This window comes from Podarcis gaigeae (assembly GCF_964106915.1).
Source record: "Podarcis gaigeae genome assembly, chromosome: 8".
Lineage (NCBI taxonomy): Eukaryota > Metazoa > Chordata > Lepidosauria > Squamata > Lacertidae > Podarcis > Podarcis gaigeae.
The window spans coordinates 6,418,926-6,439,185 of record NC_139684.1 but is presented as its reverse complement, the minus strand read 5'-3'; the positions used below and the strand labels follow the sequence as shown (position 1 = coordinate 6,439,185).

Genomic DNA, 20,260 nt, shown 5'->3' with positions numbered 1-20,260 from the left:
CAGTGTGCACTGAGATACAGTGTGGTGTACTGGTTAGAGTGCTGGACTAGGACAGGCATGGCCAAACTCGGCCCTCCAGATTTTTCGAGACTACAATTCCCATCATCCCTGACCACTGGTCCTGTGAGCTAAGAATGATGGGAGTTGTAGTCCCAAAACATCTGGAGGGCCAAGTTTGCCTATGCCTGGACTAGGACCTGGGAAAGAAGGATTTGAATCCCCACTCAGCCATGAAGTTCACTGGTTGACCTTCGGGGAAAGTCATGTATGCCACTTTTATCTCCTTGCAGAAAAAGGTGGAATATAAATTCAATAAAATATTGGAAAGATTTCTGAAATGATTTTGTGTGGACAACAGTCATTGGACAGGGTGTTGGGTGAGAAGCTCTACATTGGGGAATTGGGGTGCTCAGTTTTAAACACCAGCTATTTCAGGAAAGAGCCCCAAAATTGGCTGCATATTGTTTCTGCAAGAGGAGCTTGAGACCTTTGACCTCGCTGCCTCCATGACCACCAATCAACAACCCACCACTGGCACTTCTATACCACCAGGTGGAGTCACCTGGTACAGTAAGATCATAAGCACATAAGAAGAGTTTGCTGGATCAGGCCCATAGGGGCCCATCTAGGGCAGCATTCTGTTCCCACAGTGCCTGACCAGATGCCTCAAAGGGAAACCCGCAAGCAGGATTCGAGCACACAAATACAGTGGTACCTGGGGTTACAGACGCTTCAGGTTACAGACTCTGCTAACCCAGAAATAGTACCTTGGGTTAAGAACTTTGCTTCAGGGTGAGAACAGAAATCGTGCGGCAGCAGCGGGAGGCCCCATTAGCTAAAGTGGTGCTTCAGGTTAAGAACAGTTTCAGGTTAAGAACAGACCTCCAGAACAAATTAAGTTCTTAACCCAAGGTACCACTGTACTCTCCCCTCCAGTGGTTTCCAGCAACTGGTATTCAGAAGCCTTGCTGCCTCCACAGCATAGCCATTGTGGCTAGGAGCCTTCTTTGCCATGAAGTTGTCTAATCCTCTTTTAAACCCATCCAAGGTGGAGGCCATCACTGATTCCTGCTCTGTGGGAGGGAGTTCTGTAGTTTAACCATGTGCTGCGTGAAGAAGTGGCTGTTGCCATTCATTTTTGTTGTGTGCAGGAGAAATGTGATTCCCCCTGCTCCTTCCTCCCCTGCTCCCCCAACAACACACACACACACACACACACACACACACACACCACTTTGAAGAGAGCCATTATCTGAATGGTGTTCAGCAATGGTCTTCCCTCCCCCTTTAGGCAACTTTGGTACCCTTGTCTAGCGCAGCTCATCCCTCATCTGGAAAAGCCCCCCCTTGAGCATAGCAGACTGTCTTGCATAACCAGACAATGCACCTCTGATCAAATTGCTGGAAAGGAGTGGAGCCCAGCGCCAAGGGAACACGTGCTGAGAGACAATTTCATCCCATGTAGTACCTGCTCCTTTTCTTGTGTGACTGTCAGTGGAAGGCCAAGACAGAATTCAGAAGCCACTTTGGCCCTAGAGGCCAATATGGCAGCACTGTGTGCTTGTCTAGCTATGAGGTTAGGCAGTTTTTCACCAGACATTCATGCAAGGCAGCATAGAAAAGTTGCAATGGCAAATGGTGGCAGAATATTGTTTGTTTGTTTGTTGCATTGATATCCCGCCTTTTCCTCCAAGACCTCTGTGAGGCAGGTTAGGCTGAGAGTGAACGGTTGGCCCAAGATCACCCAGGAAGCTTCATATCTGAGTGGGGATTTGTTGTTGTTTTTTATAATAATTTTTATTGATTTCCAATACAAATGTACAAAAATTCCATATCCAAGTTTTCACAGAATATCTCTTTTTGAACTTCCTTCAGCTTCTCTGTTAATCATCCATATTTAATCTTTAGTTACGCATTCCCTAATTTTTATATTGTCATTAATATACCCTCCTACTTCTATTTCTTTTTAACAATACTTCTCAATTTTCACAGTGCTTCTTGAAACCCCACTAGTGTTATCTGTCCATCACTTAAGCTTTTCAGATATTCTACAAATTTTCCCCAGTCCTCGAAGAACTTTTGGTCTCGAAGATATCTAATCTTCCCAGTTAATTTGTCCAATTCTGCATAGTCTGTCAGTTTCATTCTCCATTCTTCAATCGTTGGTAGTTCCTCCTGTTTCCATTTCTGAGTGGGGATTTGAACCCTGATCTCCCAGGCCCTAGTCCGACACTCTAACCACTCCACCACACTGGTTGCTTTGACTTTATCACCACCAAACAACACTCTTAGAAGGAGCAGACACCAAGCACAGTAAGGAAACTAAGCAGTCCTCCCTCTAGGCTTGGGATCCACAAAGCAAGGAAGCAGCTTCAGCAAGCAGCAGCAACCTTGATCGTTAACAGAATCATTCATGAGAGGGATGGAAAAAGTCACCCACTCAGGATGCTCACCCACCAAACTGCCACAGGTCCCACTCACAATAATCCAGCCCAGATGAGACCACTATATCCCAAAGTGTCAAGAGAGAACTAAATCTAGCAACAAAACAGCAGGAACCATATTTACTCTACTGCAACTGCAATCAAGAGCGCCCAACTCAACTTGGTTAAGACTCGGTGATCCATCTGTCCTGTTTCAGTTTCTCTGCTTCCAGAATATGCTTCCATTCAGGGATAATTTTATCCAAGCCATGGACACAAAGCTCACAGTGCTATAGGAATCCCCAAAGGGTTGTTTCCAGGAGAACTAGCCCCTAAGTCCCACACCCTGCATCAAAAACAGGGGCCTGAAAACCACATTCCCCCCCCCAAAAAAAAAAACCAGGAAGAGAAGGACAACTTTCCCATTCCCACTGGGATCTCTTGCCTTTCACATGATGCCTGAGCCCATCCCACTTTAAAAAGATCAGCTTCTTCCTCGTTTTGTGACCCTGTTCAGAAGCCAGCCTAAGGACATCCGTGGAATTGATGTCTTGTCGGTTCAAAACGAGACACTCTCCATGGATTTTGGACCTGCTCTGCATCGGTGATCCAGGACTCGGCTTGTGCAAAAAACAATGAAAAACGAATGCCTTTCCCTGCCAAATCTTCTGGACACCCAAGTTATCCCAGGCACCTATTGATGTCTGTGGTCAGCCAGCAAACGGAAAGCAGATCTGGAAATCTAATCATGCAGTTTGTCTGGGTGCCAAACTCCTGTTCCAAAGGTTGCATTTGTAATTGGTTTGCCCCCTGCCTGGATCACCTGTCCTAGTGCCAGCCCACACTTTGCTGCCGTATCAAGAGAAGAAGAAATCCCACACACGCCTCCAGAAGACAGAATATTCCCCCCCCCCCAACAAAGAAAGCCAGGAATGCTCGCTGCCAGCTAGTCAAGGCTGTACGCTCTCCCCCAAACCCACAGCACATTCACAAACAGCAGGTCTTTTTCTTTAAAAGTCATGTGTGAGGCAACATACACAGAGGACAGCAGATTTGTGGAGCTGGGCTGTTGGTTCGGCTGACAAGTTCCAGCTTTCCTTATCATACAATAAGGAAATGGTTTCAGTTGCACGCTGCTCTTGAAAGGTAGGGCGAGCCAGCAGCGGCTTTGCAACTCAACTTCAACTCCCAGAATCAGCACCACATGAGAGCAGCTTTATTCACCAACCTAGCTGACACCTACCAGGTGTTTTGGACTACAACTCTCAGCACCACCACCACCCCAGCCAGCGCAGTGACTCTCCCATTCGTTGAAGCATCACACAGCTGTAGGTTTGTTAGGACACCAAGGGAAGTTGCATAGGAACACAGAAAGCTGCCTTATAGTGAGTCAGACCATTGGTCCATTTTGCTCAGTATTGTCTACACCAACTGGCAGCTGCTCTCCAGGATTTCCAGCAGGGGATCTCCCCCAGCCCCTTCTGGCGATGCTGTCAAGGATTGAACCCGGGCCCTTCCACATGCAAGACAGATGTTCTACCACTGAGCTACAGCCCTTCCCCAACACAGCAGGAGGGCAGCAGGTTGTTGGAGAGTATTCCAGGTGAAAGGAAGGAGGTGGGCAGTCTAGATCCAGTTGGGGGGGGGTCCACTGGACCCTGGACCTCATCATCAGCCCTGCTGCTCATTGCTGTTGCCAACGGCCCAATCCTGGCCACCATCTCCTTACACTGCGTTGTTTGCATGCACACACATTTGTGCAGAGAAAGACAACATGACGACTGGGGTCAGTCTCAGCCTCCGAAAGCATTGCATTTGGCAAGGGCAGTGGAAAGAGAAGAGGCAGAGGTGGGGAAAGACTGGGGGGCTCAGCAGGCCTGAAATGAGACACACGCACCCTTCCTCCATTGAGAATTGAGGCTCTCTCTGTGACAGCACCAGTCACTAGCCCAAGCGGCAAATGGGGTGTGGCCAGGTTGTGGCAGGAGGGCAGGCGTGAGCTGCATCCCCCAGTGTGGCGAGGATTGCTCTCTCATGCCCAGTTATAGCCAGGATGCCCAGAGAGGGCAAAGATGGGTCAGTGGGCTCCTGGGGTCCCTGCGGCTGTTCCAGCTGGTCTTCCTGCCACGGACCTTTGCGAGGCTGGACCTTCTCTTGAGGAAGACCCTTCCTTTCCCTTCCCTTCTCTGGTTTTGCACAGACATCTGGCATTCTGGAGGTGGGCAAGTGCTTAGCTCCCACTGAGGTCATTTTCTAGTCCAGCAAAGCACTTAAGGCGGTCTCTGCACGAGGCGCTGGCCACCCGCAGCCTGGTGTCAGCATTTGGGGAGAGATGGAGGTGATCCTGCTTCTCCCCTCATATATATGGGTGGGTGGGTAGGATACACCCCCCTCCCCGTCGCCCTGGCCTATTTCTCCAACTCGCCCTTCAAGACACCCCCGCCCTCCCGCCCCTCAACCTAGCACTCGACCTGGGGCAACCCCAGGAGACTGGCCTCTCACTACCCTCCAGCAGGCGGGCCAAGCGGATTTTTATGCCCCTCGGCTCGTAAGCCAGGGAGGTTGACAAAAAGAGAGGACCCCCCCCCCAACCAAATACACCACCCTCCCACCCCCACAGCTCCGGTTGGCCTGGAAAGACAAAGATGACAATGTCGCCCGCACCTCCGCGCTCTCCTTCTTTCAACTAAACTTTCGGCGGGGGCTCTCCAAGCCGACCTTGGCGGCGGGGAAGCAGCTCCGATCAGAAGCGCTGCGGTGAAGCAGCCGACCCCCCCATCCCCCCCGCCATCCATGTCCCATTTCCTGCCGCGCTCCCAGCTGGCAAAGGCAGCGCTGCCCCCCACCAGCTGAGACGCCCCCTGCCAGGCAGATGCGCCCCTCCAACACACACCCGTCCTCCCTTCACACAAGAAGACCCACCAGCGCGCCCCCGTTCCAGTCTTCCCCCACCCCGCTCTCAGTCTAGGCTGGGGCGCCCCTCCGCCTCGCCGTCCAGGGTCCAACCTTCCCCGGCGCACCTGCTCGGTCACTCACCCAGGCAGAGGAAGAGGCAGAGCACGCCGGCGGCGATCATGGCAGGCAAATCGTCCCCGGGACCGGCGGCGGCTCCGCCAAGGCAGCAGCTCCCGCGCTCCGTGCGCTCTCACGGCTCCGTCCGCCCGTCCTGCCGCCGCCGCCGCCGCCCTGCTCCTCAGTCCCCGCGAGGCGGAGGCGCCGTCCGCCGCTCCGCCGGCAGCATCTTGCCTGCCTGTCTCTTCCACGACGACGGAGCGGAGCTCAGAGCGGAGGCTCCATGCCGCGCCGCCTCTCCGCGCTCTCCGCCTGCCCGACGACGACAACGAGGACGGCGCTCGGCTCGCTCTGGCGGCCGCGGGAAGCAGCCGCAAAAGTGGCCGGCAGGAGGCGGAGGAGGCGGAGCTGTCCGCGGTGCTTCGCCCGGCCTCCGCGCCCGCTCCTCGGCAGCCTCTCCGCAGCCCGCCGGAGCCCAGACGTGCAGAGCTCTCCCCCGGCGGAGGCGCGGGCGGGCGGGGACCTTTTGAGGCAGAGGGGAGGCCCTTGGTGGCTCCGCCAGGGAGGGAGCGAGGGCGGGGCACAGCCTCGCCCGGGCGCGCCGTCCAACTTGGCCCTGAGGACGCGCCGCCCGGGATGCCGCTACCTTCAGCCCCAGCAGCAGCGGCGGCGGCGGCGATGCCTCCTCTCCGAGTAGCGGCGCAAGGGAGGCGGCGAGAGGCGGATGCAGCGAGGCGAGGAGGAGTCGGATCGCGCGCCGTCGAGCCTCGCTTTCGCAGGACCTCCCTGACCTCCCACCCCACCTCCCCGGGACGTCTCCGGGGACGTGGAGCTGCCGCGCCAAACCCAGATCGTGCCTGGCGGTAGCGTCCTGCCGCGCTGGCGCCAAACGGCCCCGAGGGCATCTCTGAGGTGCATACAAGCGTGCCAGGCAAAGGAACGCCCAAGGGCCTCTGTGTGCGTGCAGAGTGCGTTTCCCTGCCAGCTGATTTCACGCAGCCTGCTCTCCAAAGCTCTCCACGTTCATTTTTAGGAATGCTGTCTTTGCATTCATATCCCACCCTTTCCTCCATGGAGTTCAGATTGGTGCACCCGGTTCTCCTCCGCCTCCCCATTTTATCCTCACAACCACCCTGTGAGGTAGGTTAGGCTGAAGGTCAGTGACTGGCCGGAGGTCACCCAGTGAGCTTCTTTATGGCTGAGTGTGGATTTGAACCCTGGTCTCTCCTAAGTCCTAGTCCAGCACTCTAACCTCTAGGCTGCACTGACTCCCTAGTTTCTGGTTTTGTGCCTTGGAGGTCATCTCAGTGCAGGATCTGACAACTGCAGCCTCCACCAGCTCATAAGGAACTCTGGCCTGTCCCATCAGTTCAACAACCTTCCTGTTGGAAAGTTTGCCCCAGGTAGAGGATCTTGTCTTTTCTAGATCTGACCCGTTGCCCATTCTCTCTAAAGAGAGAGAGGCAGAGAGACAGAGGGCAGATTTGGGAAGAAGTGGGCCTACTAGTAGGGAGGTGGTTCTGAGAGAGGCCTTTTCAGCCTCCTCTAAGTCACCTGCCACCCCTAGCTGAGAAATCTGGGCATAGGTAGCCCTACAGATGCATGAGTGTCTCCCAGCAGACTGGCAGCCAGCTGCTACTGGCCACAGTACTGGCCTCCGCTGAGACAGGGCGACAGGCGACGGTCACCTCCAGACTGGATTATTGTAACTCGCTCTACGTGGGGCTGCCCTTGAGACTGACCCAGAAACTCCAGCGGGTGCAAAATGCCGCGGCGAGACTCCTTATGGGGTCTTCGCTGTGAGATCATATTCATCCAGTACTATAAAAGCTGCACTGGCTCCCGGTGGAGTACAGGATCAGGTTCAAGGTGCTGGTTTTAACCTTTAAAGCCCTATACGGCCTAGGACCCTCGTACCTACGGGACCGCCTCTCCTGGTATGCCCCACAGAGAAATTTACGGTCTGCAAATAAAAACATCCTAAAGATCCCAGGCCACAGAGAGGTTAGGCTGGCCTCAACTAGAGCCAGGGCTTTCTCGGCCACGGCTCCAATCTGGTGGAACGCTCTGTCACAAGAGACTAGGGCTCTGCGGGACCTGTCATCTTTCCGCAGGGCCTGCAAGACAGAACTGTTCCACCAGGCCTTTGGTCAGGGCGCAGCCTGACCCCCTCCTCTGGCAACCTACACAGAATTTTGCTTGATGGCTGCCATTAATTTGATTTTAATTAATTTTATAATGAATGTTTTTAGAATGTTGAACTATTTTGACTGTTGTTAGCCGCCCTGAGCCCAGCTTCGGCTGGGGAGGGCGGGATATAAATAAAAATTATTATTATTATTATTATTATTATTATTATTATTATTATTATTAATTCAGCTCATAGTGGTGAGGAGGAATGGAAGTTCCCCCAGAATGTCTGCTTTATATACATGATTTACACAATGGGCCCCACGTGATTGGCTAATTCCGGGATCTCCTGTAGGCCAATCAGGTTGCGGATTCCCTTCCACCTGGAGCTGGATTGGGTGGCTCCTGTGGACCAATCAGACTGCTGCATTCTGAATCCTATTGCTCTAGGACCAATCAGACTGCTGCATTTTGGATCCTATTCAACTCAGTACATAACACCCTGTGTGACATTGAGTCTGGTTTTGCCCCTGGGGCCATCCTGCATCTTGCAGGAGATCCTGCTGACTTTCTCCCCACTTCCCACGAGAATTCTTGCCCAGGTGCCAAGATGATGGGGCAGACACAGATCCCTCCAAGCGACCTCTGTCCCTTCTTGGAGCTGGCTAGGACAGGAAGAGGAGGGGGAAGGGCAGGACACCTGCCGTGCATGCAAAAGGTTCCAGGTTCAATCCCCGGCATCACCAGGTAGGGTTTGAGGAGACCCCTGAATCTGAGACCCTGAAGAGCTGCTGGTGGTCAGTGTAGGCAATACTGAGCAAGATGAACCATTGTCTGACTCCATATAAGACAGATTCCTATGTTCCCAGCACAAGGTATTCCATTTGTGTGTGTGTGTGTGTGTGTGTGAGAGAGAGAGAGAGAGAGAGAGAGAGAGAGAGGTTGGGGGGAGATTAATTGTTGTTGTTGTTTGCTTGTTTGTTTGTTTGTTTGTTTGTTTATAACCCGCCCATCTGGCTGGGTTTTTCCCAGCCGCTCTAGGCGGCTCCCAACAGAACATTAAAAGCATGATAAAACTTCAAACATTTAAAACTTCCATAAACAGGGTTGCCTTTAGATGTCTCCTAAAAGTCAGATATGGGACGCAGGTGGCGCTGTGGGTTAAAGCCTCAGCGCCTAGGACTTGCCGATCGAAAGGTCGGCGGTTCGAATCCCTGCGGCGGGGTGCGCTCCCGCTGCTCGGTCCCAGTGCCTGCCAACCTAGCAGTTCGAAAGCACCTCCGGGTGCAAGTAGATAAATAGGGACCGCTTACCAGCGGGAAGGTAAACGGCGTTTCCGTGTGCGGCTCTGGCTCGCCAGAGCAGCGATGTCACGCTGGCCACGTGACCCGGAAGTGTCTCCGGACAGCGCTGGCCCCTGGCCTCTTGAGTGAGATGGGCGCACAACCCCAGAGTCTGGCAAGACTGGCCCGTACGGGCAGGGGTACCTTTACCTTTACCTAAAAGTCAGATAGTTTTTTTATTTCCTTGACATTTGATGGCAGAATGTTCCACAGGACGGGTGCCACTACCGAGAAGGCCCTCTACCTGGTTCCCTGTAACTTCGCTTCTCGCAGTGAGGGAACCGCCAGAAGGCCCTCAGAGCTGGACCTCAGTGTTTGGGCTGAACGATGGGGGTGGAGACTCTCCTTCAGGTATACTGAGCCGAGGCCGTTTAGGGCTATAAAGGTCAGCACCAACACATTGTATTGTGCTTGGAAACATACTGGGAGCCAATACAGTGGTACCTCGGGTTACAGACGCTTCAGGTTACAGATGCTTCAGGTTACAGACTCCGCTAAGCCAGAAATAGTACCTCGGGTTAAGAACTTTGCTTCAGGATGAGAACAGAAATCGCACGTCGGCGGCACGGCAGCAGTGGGAAGCCCTATTAGCTAAAGTGGTGCTTCAGGTTAAGAACAGTTTCAGGTTAAGAACAGACCTCCAGAACGAATTAAGTTCTTAACCCGAGGTACCACTGTATAGGTCTTTCAGGACTGGTGTTATATGGTCCTGGCGGCCACTCCCAGTCATCAGTCTCACTGCTGCATTCTGGATTAATTGCAGTTTCTGGGTCACCTTCAAAGGTAGCCCCACACAGAGCGTATTGCAGTAGTCCAAGTGGGAGATAACCAGAGCATACACCACTCTGGAGAGACACTCTGCGGGCAGGTAGGGTCTCAGCCTGCATATCAGATGGAGCTGGTAGACAGCTGCCCTGGACACAAAGTCAGGAGTCAGGAGTGTGGGAGGAAAGGAATCAATGGTACAATGCTTGGCTGAAAGGGATAGAGGGAGGGCAGAACTGGAGCACCCTTAAAATTAGCCCTGCTCAAAGTACGTCAGCCCCACATGACCAAGCAGGCTTATGGGGCCACCCACTGGAAAGCTGAAATAGTGGAAGAAGGTACTCATGTCCCCAAAGGGAATTCTCAGCAGGGTGAAATTTCTTAACTGTCATGGAGGTAGCATGATGGTGGATACTTCTTAAGACACACAACACAGTTTTGCAAAAACTTAATTCAAACAAATTTTGATCTTTCATGTGGCGCTTTCTTTCTTTTGCAGCCTCATGGAGCTTTGTTCTTTCTCTCTCTACTTTGCAGGGGAAATATAACTAAAGGTTCAGAATTCGTTTTTTATTTTCTTTTGTTTAATTTTCATCAACTGGTGAAGAAGAAAAAAGTGCGGAGATAACAAAAAGAAAGAAAACAAAGAATGAAAAGGCTGCGGTGTTTGGGACATGAAATATACTCAGAGTTGAGAGTGGATTTCAGGCTCTTTATTCAGCTCACAGTGGTGAGGAGGGATGGAAGTTCCCCCAGAATGTCTGCTTTATATACATGATTTACACAATGGGCCCCACGTGATTGGCTAATTCCGGGATTCTCCTGTAGGCCAATCAGGTTGCGGATTCACTTCCACCTGGAGCTGGATTGGGTGCCTCCTGTGGACCAATCAGACAGCTGCATTCTGGGTCCTATTGTTCAAGGACCAATCAGACTGCTGCATTCTGAATCCTATTGTTTGAGGACCAATCAGACTGCTGCATTCTGAATCCTATTCAACTCAGTACATAACAGGACAGTTTAGAGAAAAAAGCAAATACTGGTAAGAGGTGACATGATAGAAGTTTATAAAAGCATGACTGACATGGAGAAAGTGGATAGAAAAGAAAAGTTTTCTTCCATCTCTCAAAACACTAGAACTCATGGATCTCCAATGAAGCTGAAGGTGGGAAGATTCAGGACAGATAATAGAAAGTATATTTTCATGCAACACATAAACTATGGAACTTGCCATCACTGATGGCAGCATGCGGCCAATTCTTGCTGGTCACAGTGAGAACAGGATGTTGGATTAAAGTGGCCATTGGTCTGATCCAGCAGGATCGTCTTATGTTCTTAGGTTCTTGTTCTTGTTCTCGTTTGCTACTTTTGTTCCACCCCATCTGGGGAACCTTACCCTTTGCAGGAAAAAAGCAGCCTGTGTCAAACTGCGTGCCTGCTTTTCCTCAGTGATGCTTTGTCAGTTGATAAGTCCTTACCTCTTTGACCCTTCCATAAGGCAGCACGCTTGACTCCTCCAAGGACAAAAATGCACTCCCCCCCCCCCCCATTGCAGGGTTTCTTCCCCTGCTTAAAACATTGTGAACAGACTTCCCTCCTCACGATTCCAGAACCACACGCAGCAGGGTTGCATGTTGAGGCAGGAGATCAACGCTGCCTCCCACCGCCGTGCTGGATTAGGTCAACTGCAAGGGAAGCACTAAAAATAAATGTAGTGTTTGTTTTCCTTTCCATCTTTCCAATTAGGAAAGGTCCTAATTTGGCAGCAGCTGCTTCTGCTGTGGTTCCCCTGGCTCTGGCCTTCATGGAAAAAAAGAGAGATTGGAAGAGGCCCCTTCAGCCTGGAGCTTTTAACTGATGTGGGCTAAGCCATTGCTGCTGCCTTTGGGCCAGAGCTTCCTTTGGAAGCCTGCTGAGATATCCTTCTTTACGCAGAGAAGATCTAGAACAGGGCGGTCCAATTTTCACACCAAGTATGCCGAAAGAACACTTGGACACGGAACCTGTGGGTTGCACGCTGCCTTGCAGTGGGGTGGGGAGCGAGGCTGAAATTTGATGCCCCCCCAGCCTTCATTCTGCCTTCCCAAGCTTCCCTCCCACATCCTTCCCAAAGCTAAAAGGTACCATTAGGTCCAGCCGTGGACGACTCTGGGATTGCACACTCATCTCGTTCTATAGGTCGAGGGAGCCGGCGTACAGCTTCTGGGTTATGTGGCCAACATGACTAAGCCGCTTCTGGCGAACCAGAGCAGCGCACGGAAACACCGTTTACCTTCCCGCCGGAGTGGTACCTATTTATCTACTTGCACTTTGATGTGCTTTTGAACTGCTAGGTGGGCAGGAGCAGGGACCGAGGAACGGGAGCTCACCCTGTCATGGGGATTTGAACCGCTGACCTTCTGATCAGCAAGCCCTAGGCTCTGTGGTTTAACCCATAGCGCCACCCGACTCCCCACATCCTTCCCTCCCACATCCTTCCCAAAGCTAGGAAAGCAATAACTAGGCCATGGGTAGGCAAACTAACCCCGGGGGCCGGATCCGGCCCAGTCGCCTTCTCAATCCAGCCTACGGACGGTCCGGGAATCAGTGTGTTTTTACATGAGTAGAATGTGTCCTTTTATTTAAAATGCATTTCTGGGTTATTTGTGGGGCATAGGAATTCGTTCTTTTCCCCCCTTCAAAATATAGTCCGGCCCCCCACAAGGTCTGAGGGACAGTGAACCGGCCCCCTGCTGAAAGAGTTTGCTGACCCCTGAACTAGGCTTTGGGAAGGAGGTGGGAAGGACTCTAGGACCCTATCAATGCTTTGTGTCTCCTTCCCAAAGCCAGCTCCTTGCTTACCTAACTTTGGGAAGGCCGTGTAAGGGTTGCCGGGGGTGGGGGGTTCATCAAAAGTTGCTGAGGACCACAAAAAAGGCCTCGAGGGCCACATCCGGCCCTTGGGCCACGTATTGAACCACCCTGATTTAGAAGAAAGTTGCACATGGAGAGGTCCCAGTATTTCTGTGTTGCAGGACAAGGAAATACCGTATTTTTTGCTCTATAAGACTCACTTTTTCCCTCCTAAAAAGTAAGTGGAAATGTGTGTGCGTCTTATGGAGCGAATGCAAGGCTGCGCAGCTATCCCAGAAGCCAGAACAGCAAGAGGGATCACTGCTTTCACTGCGCAGTGATCCGTCTTGTTGTTCTGGCTTCTGGGATTCAGAATATTTTTTTCTTCTTGTTTTCCTCCTCCAAAAACTAGGTGCGTCTTATAGAGCGAGAAATATGGTACTTCCTGCCTGAAGCCCCAAAGGCCCATCACCAGAATAAAGAATGCTGAGCTGGGCAGATCAATGGCCTGACTCAGGACAGAGCAGCTCCCTCTCTTTCCAGCACAGAGTGGTTGGTTTCTGGCTATTTCGGGGCGACCGTATGAGTCGTCAATTCAATGCTATTCCATACTTGGCTATGTACACATTAGTGGCTGAAAACGCAGCAAGTCGTTTCCTGGGCTTCAAGTTGTGTTTTCATGTCGCTGTACAGAGCAGAGAGAGGAGTCTCCGCCCAATGCGCACCTTTCTGTATTCCCTGCCTCCACATTACTCGCCCCACCCCAACCTGTGTCATTTGCACATGTTCAATGGCTGTCTCAAATGTTCACACCTCAGCTTTGTGGGATGTGAAACACAAGAGCAGTCAAGTACAACATTTCTAGAGTGAACATGTTTACTACACATGGGGAGGAATGTTTGTTCAGCCAGCTGGTAAACTTCCTGTGTCCTTCTGGGCTGGGACAGACTTCCTCTGCATGTGACTAGAGGTGGGCGTGGCCTCACCTGTGCAGGTAACGACAAAAGCACAGGGCAGGGAGGGAGTGGGCAGTGGAGTGCCCGTGCTCTCCCCACTGGTTTCTGGCGAAGAGTCTTGGAGCCTCCTCTCCGAATCCCCCATCTGCCCCCCTTCTCTACTGATGTTGCGCTGATTTCCTTCCCCAGCCGATGAGCTCCCTCTCTCCCTGCTGGGCCCCTCTCCAGCATCACTTGAGAGCCTTGCCTCCACCTCTGGCTCCGATGTCAGTTCCCTGACACACAAGTTGGAAAAGGATATAATCAGACAAGATATCCTCTCCTGCATCCCTAAACATTCCCACAAGCTTAACTGAAAAGTGAATGTGGCTCAAGTTTTCCTTTTGGACTGAAGTTGGTTGGAGGGCAAAGAACCAAACGGAAGTATTTTTCAAGAAACAACAGGATAGCTCTTTTATTATTGTGAAGATGCGGGGGGGAGGTTGCCAAATTTTGTCCTTGCTCAGGGCGCCATATTGCCAAAGTTAAACCCTGCACACTTTGGCCTGATCCAGCAGTTTCTTCTCATGTACTTAAAAAAAGGTAAAGGGACCCCTGACCATTAAGTCCAGTCATGGCTGACTCTGGGGTTGTGGCGCTCGTCTTGCTTTATTGGCCAAGGGAGCCGGCATACAGCTTCTGGGTCATGTGGCCAGAATGACTAAGCCGCTTCAGGCGAACCAGAGCAGCGCACGGAAATGCCATTTACCTTCCCACTGGAGCAGTACCTATTTATCTACTTGCGCTTTGATGTGCTTTCGAACTGCTAGGTTGGCAGGAGCAGGGACTGAGCAACGGGGGCTCACCCCGTCGTGGGGATTCGAACCGCAGACCTTCTGATCAGCAAGCCCTAGGCTCTGTGGTTTAACCCACAGCACCACCCGCGTCCCTTTTTCTCGTGTACTTACAAGGAATCAAAAGCCAGGAGTGGAAGCATGCTGGAGTCATGTGTACACAGCCCGCATCTCAACTCTTTTCCTGGATCTCCTCCACAAAGCTTCCAGGCAGTATTTGTACCTTTCCTTCCAGCTGGGAGGCAACAGAAGCTCCAGGGAGGAGAGAGATCCATTATTCATTATTATAACAAAAGCCTTGGACTGATTTCTTTCCTCCACTAACACAGACAAAAGTGTTCAAAATCTATTTTCACAGAGTCTGCTCTGGTGGGTCGCTTTGGCCTGATAAAGACATCACTTTAATAAGGATTTTGGTTTGTTTTTCCCCCCTTGTGGGCCAACAACTATTTTTAGTTTATGTGTGACCGGAAAACATTGTGTCTGAGATTTATTCTGAAGCAAAGTATGTTTGAATCTGGCCAGAGTAGAAGGACCGAGTTTTCCCATTTAGCAGTGGAAATTTCCAAGGAACACAAGATCCCTTCCTTTCCCACTTCAGACTCCAGAAAGGATGGGCAATGAGTTTTGAGTACAAATGCAAGAGGGAGAAAAGAGATGGTCTCCTCCCTGGGGTGGAGGCATACATGAGATTCAAGAAATGATTGAAGAACAAAGTTATCAGCCTTGCTCTGGCTGGGATAACTCTTGAGTCCTACCTCCTCTGCTGAAGGCCTTTGAATCTCAGTTTCTGGGCACCATGTACTGTTAGACTTGGGACCTGCTTGTGGGCATCTGATTGGCCACTTCATGGAGAAGATGCTGGCCTAGATAGGCCAACTTTGGTCTGATCCAGCTACCAGGCTCTTCACATAACACCGGAATTTGTGGACATGCAATGAAGCTGGAAGTGAGAGCTGGACGATCAAGAAGGCTGATCGCCGAAGAATTGATGCTTTTGAATTATGGTGCTGGAGGAGACTCTTGAGAGGCCCATGGACTGCAAGAAGATCAAATGTATCCATTCTGAAGGAAATCAGCCCTGAGTGCTCACTGGAAGGACAGATCCTGAAGCTGAGGCTCCAATACTTTGGCCACCTCATGAGAAGAGAAGACTCCCTAGAAAAGACCCTGATGTTGGGAAAGATGGAGGGCACAAGGAGAAGGGGACGACAGAGGGCGAGATGGTTGGACAGTGTTCTCGAAGCTACCTACATGAGTTTGACCAAACTGCAGGAGGCAGTGGAAGACAGGAGCGCCTGGCGTGCTCTGGTCCATGGGTCACGAAGAGGCGGACACGACTAAACAACAACAACAAATGAAGCTGGGTGTTGGACTATTTAGGAGAGCTAAAAGAAAGTCCTTCTTCGTGAAGCACAAACTATGGAACTCACTACCACAGGAGAGTCTGATGGCCACCAACTTGGATGGCTTTAAAAGACGGTTGGACATATTCATGGAGGAGAGGGCCATCCATGGTCATTAAGCCTTGGTGGCTATGTTCTGCCTGCATAGCTGGAAACAGCAATGCCAGCTGCTGGAAGCTACAGGAGGAGAAGGGAGTGTTCTTGTGCTTGAATCCTGCTTGTGGGTTTCCAACTGGGGCATCTGCTTGGCCACTGTGAGAACAGGATGCTGGACTAGATGGGCCATTGGCCGGATCCAGCAGGTGCTCTCCTTATGTCCTCATGTCATTATGTCTGGCAGGGGTTCTGACAGGGAGCTGCTGCAAACACAGTGAAGCACCACATGTGGACTACAATTCCTGAAGGATGCCAGGGCAGCTGGGAGTTATAGTGGAGGGCACCTGGTTGACAAAGACTGGACTAGAAGGATCTTGCTCTGAACGACCAGGGAGGCTCTCATTTGGAGAGCTTTTCCTTCTTCCTTTTGAATGTTACCCTTGGCTGGTTGCCCCAGAGCAGCGGTTCTCAACCTGTGGATCCCCAGATGTTGCTGGACTACAACTCCCATCATCCCTGGCCACTGGTCATGCTGGCTAGGGATGATGGGAGTTGTAGTCCAACAGCATCTGGGGACCCACAGGTAGAGAAACACTGCCCCAGAGCAACACTTGGCTCATCCCACACCTTCCCGCCTCCTGCTCCCACGGAGCTCAGGGTGCCGTGTGTGGGTGATCCCACCTTATTCTCACAGGTACCCTTTGGGGGTAGGTGAGGCTGTCAAAGAGCAGCCGATTCAAAGCTACACAGAGAACATAACGCATGGGCAGGGAGTTGGACCCGGGTCTGCCTGGCCTATGCCTCAAAGCTCTAGTCATCCCACCAGAAGCCTTTAACTGGTAATAATCAGATGATACTTCAGAGGTTTCGTGGCTGCATTACCATCAAAGTCTAAATTGCCTCCTGAAGTTACCCGCAATATCTGCATAAATCTCACAGCATGCCTGGGTTTAGGCTGACTGTGCTATTGTGCAAGGCATTTGCACCTCACAGTGCAAAACCTCGTAGCTGTCTGCTTCTAAAAATATCTCTGTTTGTACCTCAGGAGATCCTCCTCGTTCTCAGCATCTTGGTCAGTGGTGGGAAGAGTTTGGATTTGATATCCCGCCTTTCACTCCCTTTAAGGAGTCTCAAAGCGGCTCACATTCTCCTTTCCCTTCCTCCCCCACAACAAACACTCTGTGAGGTGAGTGGGGCTGAGAGACTTCAGAGAAGTGTGACTGGCCCAAGGTCACCCAGCAGCTGCATGTGGAGGAGCGGAGACGCGAACCCGGTTCCCCAGATTATGAGACTACTGCTCTTAACCACTACACCACACTGGTGGGAGGGCAGGTCTGGTGGAGAAACGCCATTGGAGGGATCCAGCATCAGTTGTTAGACCTGTGAGGAGGAAGCAAGTGTCAACGCATGGCGGGGCAGGCGCTTGCATGGGGGGAGAGCAGGGGTGGAAGGAAGGGTGAGAGGCAGGGGTGTGTGCTTGCAACACGCCAGGTTTTTGGCTGGGATGGCTGGATCTTTCTTCTTTTGGCTGTGTCCCATCCCTGTGATTTTGTTGTTGTTTAGTCGTTTAGTCGTGTCCAACTCTTCGTGACCCCCTGGACCAGAGCATGCCAGGCCCTCCTGTCTTCCACTGCCTCCCGCAGTTTGGTCAAACTCATGCTGGTAGCTTCGAGAACACTGTCCAACCATCTCGTCCTCTGTCGTCCCCTTCCCCTTGTGCCCTCCCTGTTCCATAGTTTGTGCTTCACGAAGAAGGACTTTCTTTTAGCTCTCCTAAATAGTCCAACACCCAGCTTCATTTGTTGTTGTTGTTTAGTCGTGTCCGCCTCTTCGTGACCCATGGACCAGAGCACGCCAGGCGCTCCTGTCTTCCACTGCCTCCTGCAGTTTGGTCAAACTCATGTAGGTAGCTTCGAGAACACTGTCCAACCATCTCGCCCTCTGTCGTCCCCTTCTCCTTGTGCCCTCCATCTTTCCCAACATCAGGGTCTTTTCTAGGGAGTCTTCTCTTCTCATGAGGTGGCCAAAGTATTGGAGCCTCAGCTTCAGGATCTGTCCTTCCAGTGAGCACTCAGGGCTGATTTCCTTCAGAATGGATAGGTTTGATCTTCTTGCAGTCCATGGGCCTCTCAAGAGTCTCCTCCAGCACCAGAATTCAAAAGCATCAATTCTTTGGCGATCAGCCTTCTTTATGGTCCAGCTCTCACTTCCATACATCACTACTGGGAAAACCATAGCTTGAACTATATGGACCTTTGTTGGCAAGGTGATGTCTCTGCTTTTTAAGTTGCTGTCTAGGTTTGTCATTGCTTTTCTCCCAAGAAGCAGGCATCTTTTAATTTCGTGACTGCTGTGATTAGAGATGGAATTATGGTGGTGGGGAAGTGAGTGAGGCTGCCATCTCTGTAGTGGTAAGCAGAGTGCTGGAAGGGGGATAGTTACATCAAAGCTCTTGCCCCTTCTTCTCCCCCCACTCTATTTGGGGGAGCTGATTTCCTGTTCCGATGCTGTGGGTGCCAAATGTCAAGCTTGCTGAGCAGGGATGGAGGAAGGGATGCGGTGGGGGCGGGTTGCCCAGGGTGTCACCACTGAGGGGGGTGACAAAATGCTAGGTGGCACTCACCACGGGGCCTGCAGTGCACCTGAGCCACACACCTCTCCTGGGAGGAGACAGGCAATGTGATGGCCTGGGATTCGGATTCAGATGCTGAACCTGAGGGATCCCAGCCTGCACAGGAGTCCCTGCCTCCAGAACCAGCTGAGCCGGGGCTGGGGCCTGAGCCTGAAGGGTCCTCACCTGTGCTGGGTCCTCAGGTGCAGGCACCAGCTGAGTCTGCTCTGGCTCCGGAGGTGATGGAGGACCCATTGCCTGCAGGTGCTCCACTCTCAGCCCCGTCAGAGGAAGCTGAGGTTGCCTCTGGGTCTGGTAACCCTCCAGCCTCTCCTGAGCTGCAAACTCAGGGCAGAGAGGCGGAGGGAACTAAGTTCCCGCAGGAGGAGGGCTCACCTCCAGGCCAGGGGCCACCCTATGCCTCGGGGCAGATAAAAGCTGGCCAGCCCCAGTCCCAAGTTGCGGCAGCAACATTGTTGGGTGCCAGTTCCTGCCTGAACTCTGTCCTGTTTTCCTGCCTGAGCTCCTGACCCGCCCTGGCTCCCTGCTTGCAAGCCTGTTCCTGACTTCACCCGACTCCCTGCCCTGCACCCAGCTTCAGCTACTACGGACTGCTTCCATGTTGCACCTTTGACCACGGACCGGGCTTGGACCTCGCCTCTTGGGACCAGCACAGGACCACAGGACCAGCACAGGCAGACTCCTAGGAGGCCCCACAGAGCGTCCTGCCCCAGCTGGCCCTGCCCCCTGTGCACAGGGCACACGCGCCGCCCCAGGCCCCCAATCAGCTTGCTCCACCGCTGGGGGGTGGGTGCGAGGGGAAACTCTGTTCTTCTGCACATGCATTTATTTATTTACAATTTCAAATCCTGCTTTTCACCAAAACAGCTTGCAATCTCCAATAAAAGCAACTCCACCTGACAATAAACCATAAGAATGAAAAATGCTGTACAACTAAACAATAAACCAGCATGAAAAGAGAAGCAGAGAAATGCAATATAAAGTGTAATGCAGATCACACAGTGATCCTGTAAACAGCATCAAGACAGAGAAACCAGCAGAAATTAAAGGCTGCAGGATTGTGCCCGTGCATCTGATCCAACACTGGGTGGTGGGCAGCATTGTGGAGGGTTTGTATTTGCCAATACATAACTGAATGTTAGTGAGAAAAGCCAGGATGAGAGAAAAAAGACAGGAAAATGTGAAGGTGCAGAGGAATCGATAACAGACTTGCACTCAGTGCTAGTGCTCACTTTTTCTTTGCTTAATTTTATTTTTACTTCACGCCAAGTTTTGCTAATAGAGCCTTGTTTGCTCTGAGGCCTTTTCGCCTTCTCTCTGCGAGGAGAAGAGATTCCTTGCTTTGAACGTCTCCCTCCTTCTGGCTATTTTATCTGAATCAGCCCTTCTAAGACTGGATACTTGGCTCATGAATAGTTTTTATGAGATGCAATTTTTATGGGGCTTTGTTTTCCCTAAGATCCTTCATATTTTGATTTGTTTGTTCCGTTTGTTAACTGCTGAGACTCAGGCTGCATTATTCCGATTTTAAATATTTTTCTTGAACTTACTTCCCACCTGGACCATACTGCATTTTGGATTCCTCTTTCTCAACTTTCCCTTGGAGCCCACAGAAGCCAGTTTCACGGATTCCTCGTGCTGAGATTGATAGTATAATTCTGCACACACACACACACACATTTAATCTTCAGGCTAAACTAATGTAAGGCTGGGAATCTAGTAAGCTTTTTAACTAGTTTTGACTGGGGGAGGTTTGGGGAAGATGCAGTCCAGAGCTTAGCAATATGCCTGCTTTCATAGTAGCTGTTTGGCAAATAAAAATGATTAAACAT

The 20,260-nt window shown here is 51.5% G+C and overlaps 1 protein-coding gene and 1 long non-coding RNA gene across 2 annotated transcripts in view; one reads left to right on the top strand and one right to left on the bottom strand.

Moving 5' to 3' along the window:
* Positions 1-5,587, bottom strand: part of GFRA2 (GDNF family receptor alpha 2) — an 87,409-nt gene extending 81,822 nt beyond the window's left edge. The window contains exon 1 of the mRNA XM_083753324.1: positions 5,460-5,587. Coding sequence (XP_083609450.1) covers positions 5,460-5,499 — 40 coding nt within the window. The 5' untranslated portion in view covers positions 5,500-5,587. The remainder of the gene's footprint in view (positions 1-5,459) is intronic.
* LOC310851267 overlaps positions 1-20,260 on the top strand; it is a 72,824-nt gene that overhangs the window by 26,424 nt on the left and 26,140 nt on the right. The gene's annotated exons all lie outside the window — the stretch shown is intronic.